This window comes from Musa acuminata, chromosome BXJ2-3, assembly GCF_036884655.1.
Source record: "Musa acuminata AAA Group cultivar baxijiao chromosome BXJ2-3, Cavendish_Baxijiao_AAA, whole genome shotgun sequence".
NCBI lineage: Eukaryota > Viridiplantae > Streptophyta > Magnoliopsida > Zingiberales > Musaceae > Musa > Musa acuminata.
Window position 1 is genome coordinate 5,811,938 of NC_088340.1, and position 2,226 is coordinate 5,814,163.

At 49.7% G+C, this 2,226-nt stretch overlaps 1 protein-coding gene across 1 annotated transcript; it reads right to left on the bottom strand.

Moving 5' to 3' along the window:
- Window positions 1-235: 235 nt before the first annotated feature.
- Window positions 236-1,919, bottom strand: LOC135606429 (protein BIG GRAIN 1-like). Its single transcript, XM_065097459.1, has one exon. It carries the CDS (start codon window positions 1,915-1,917, stop codon window positions 808-810), a length of 1,110 nt encoding a protein of 369 aa, XP_064953531.1. The 5' UTR covers window positions 1,918-1,919; the 3' UTR covers window positions 236-807.
- Window positions 1,920-2,226: the final 307 nt, after the last annotated feature.

A 2,226-nucleotide genomic window follows, 5' to 3' on the forward strand; every position in this document is an offset into this window, starting at 1 on the left:
TTACAGTTTCCTCTATTCATATATAGATTATTTTTTATTTATTTATAAGGATTTAAATTTTTATCAAAGTTCATATTTTTTTCTAACTATAGCTTGATTGGCTCAATTTTTTAAAAAGGTTAACTTATATAGATTGAATTTTTATCCATTTGGCTCAAATACCATTTAGGAAATCAAATATTTATGAGGATAAATTAAATTGATCAAGATATATATATATATATATATATAATCCAAAAATTTAAGCGATTAGATTATATACCAATCTGACAGATAAATTCATTTATTTTTATTTCACACATATAAATACTTCAACCCGCTCAATCAAGTGTCTGTCGAGGATTGTAGTCTCCACAGATGCCTGGATCTATCGATGGCTCTATGAAAGTGACTGTGCACATTACTATCATGGCCATGCTTCCATTGGGCCCTGCCAGGTTGCAAAGGATCCGATAACATTATTATTGCTATTATGTTGGTTCGAGCCGTGGGTGCGCGTGCCCGACCATGCTGCAGCTGCTTATTACCGAACCAAATCGAAATCATGGACAGGGTCGATGTAGAACAGCAGTAGATACATAAACCCAAACAGCCCGACTCTCTTCCACTACTACACACTTATAATTTGTTGCATAACATAACATAAATTTAAAATTAAGTCACTCTATTTATTTAATTTGCCCTATTAATTATCATTTCCATAACAAACATAACCTCTCTTACCAAGGAAAATAAATGTTACTATGTAATTATTTCTTTTTCTCGTGGATTTTTTTGTTTTTAATTTTAGTGGCTTATTATTTTTCTCTAGTGGATCAAACCTTGAGAGATCGCCCGATTAGTGCTGACGTCGGTGGTTCCGTACACGGGTAGCTCATCACGGTACCCTCCTCCTCGCATCACCACCGTCAGATTCTCCAGCTCGAACAGATCCGAACTCGACTCGCTCCCCCCGTCCTCTCCTTCCTCCTCTGCCTCCGCATCCGCCCCCGCGGCCCTCAGTAGCTCCTCCACCCTCGCCGCCACCGGCGCCGCCGCACCCTCTGCGTCGTCCTGGAGTCGCTTGTGGCCGCAGGGGCGGGAGTCCTCGTCGACGATCACGCTCACTGGGTAGAACCGCACCGACCGCTTCCCCGCCTCGGCTCCCGACTCTCGCCGTCGGTCTGCCATCGCTGGTGCCTTGCTCAGGCAGGACCGCCTGCAGCTCGACGCTGACGACGAGCACGCCGAGTCCTCGCTGTCTCCGCAGCCTGCGGCCGCCGTCGTCGCGACGGCGAGAGTGGGGGTCTTGGGCTTCTTAGGGCTCCCGGCGGAGGCGAAGAGCGCGTTGAGGAAGCTAGCCAGCCGGGCACCCGGAGACGCTGGCGATGGCGCCGCCATCGATGCCGCGTCAGGCGTCCGGCTCTTCCTCAGACCCCTGAGCCCGCTACGGATCGAGCCGCACTTGGCCTTCTTCGTTTTCTTCTCCGGTGGAGGGTGATGGGGCCGAGGGATGCAGTCCGACCGAATGGACTCGGCATCGGACGATGTGGAGAAGCCGGTGGAACTGCTAGTTCTGCTGGCAGCGGCGGTGGTCGTGGTTGACGAGGACGAAGAAGAGCAGGAAGTGAGAGTGAAGCTGCCTCTAGCGATGGAGCCATGGCGGCGGTAGTCGGTGAGGCTGGATCGGTTCGCCGCCCGCTCGCTCCCGGGGGACATCGTTCTGGACCGGCAGTGGCACCGGTCAATGCAGGGTGCCGGCATGGGTTGCCCCTCTCGCTTCTTGTGGATGGAGGAGCGGTCGGGCGCTCGAAGGTGGCTGTTGTTATCGGAGTGTTCTTCGTCGATGGATCGGTAGATGGCGTCGAGGAGAGAGGAGGAGAATGACGGGTTCTTCGATCGGCTTCGACGGTTCGGCGGTCTCTCCCATCGCTCCATCCGTCCCTCTTTCCGTATGTCAGTGGCTAACGGTTTCTTGTTCCTTTATAGGAGAGGGGCTATGGTACTGTTGTATCCCGTCACCCCTCGTAAGCTTACTCTACCGTCGACCTCGTCCCGCTTGAACGAATATATATATATATATATATATATATATATATATATATAATTTAGATTCTAAGAAAATGGAGGTGATGATACCGGAGGTGAGGTGAGGTAACAAAAGTATCCTTCTCTTGAAAGAGGCAGCTGACCACTTATCGGCAACTTCCCATTAGTCAATAAGTGGAAGAGTCGCGAATGATAACG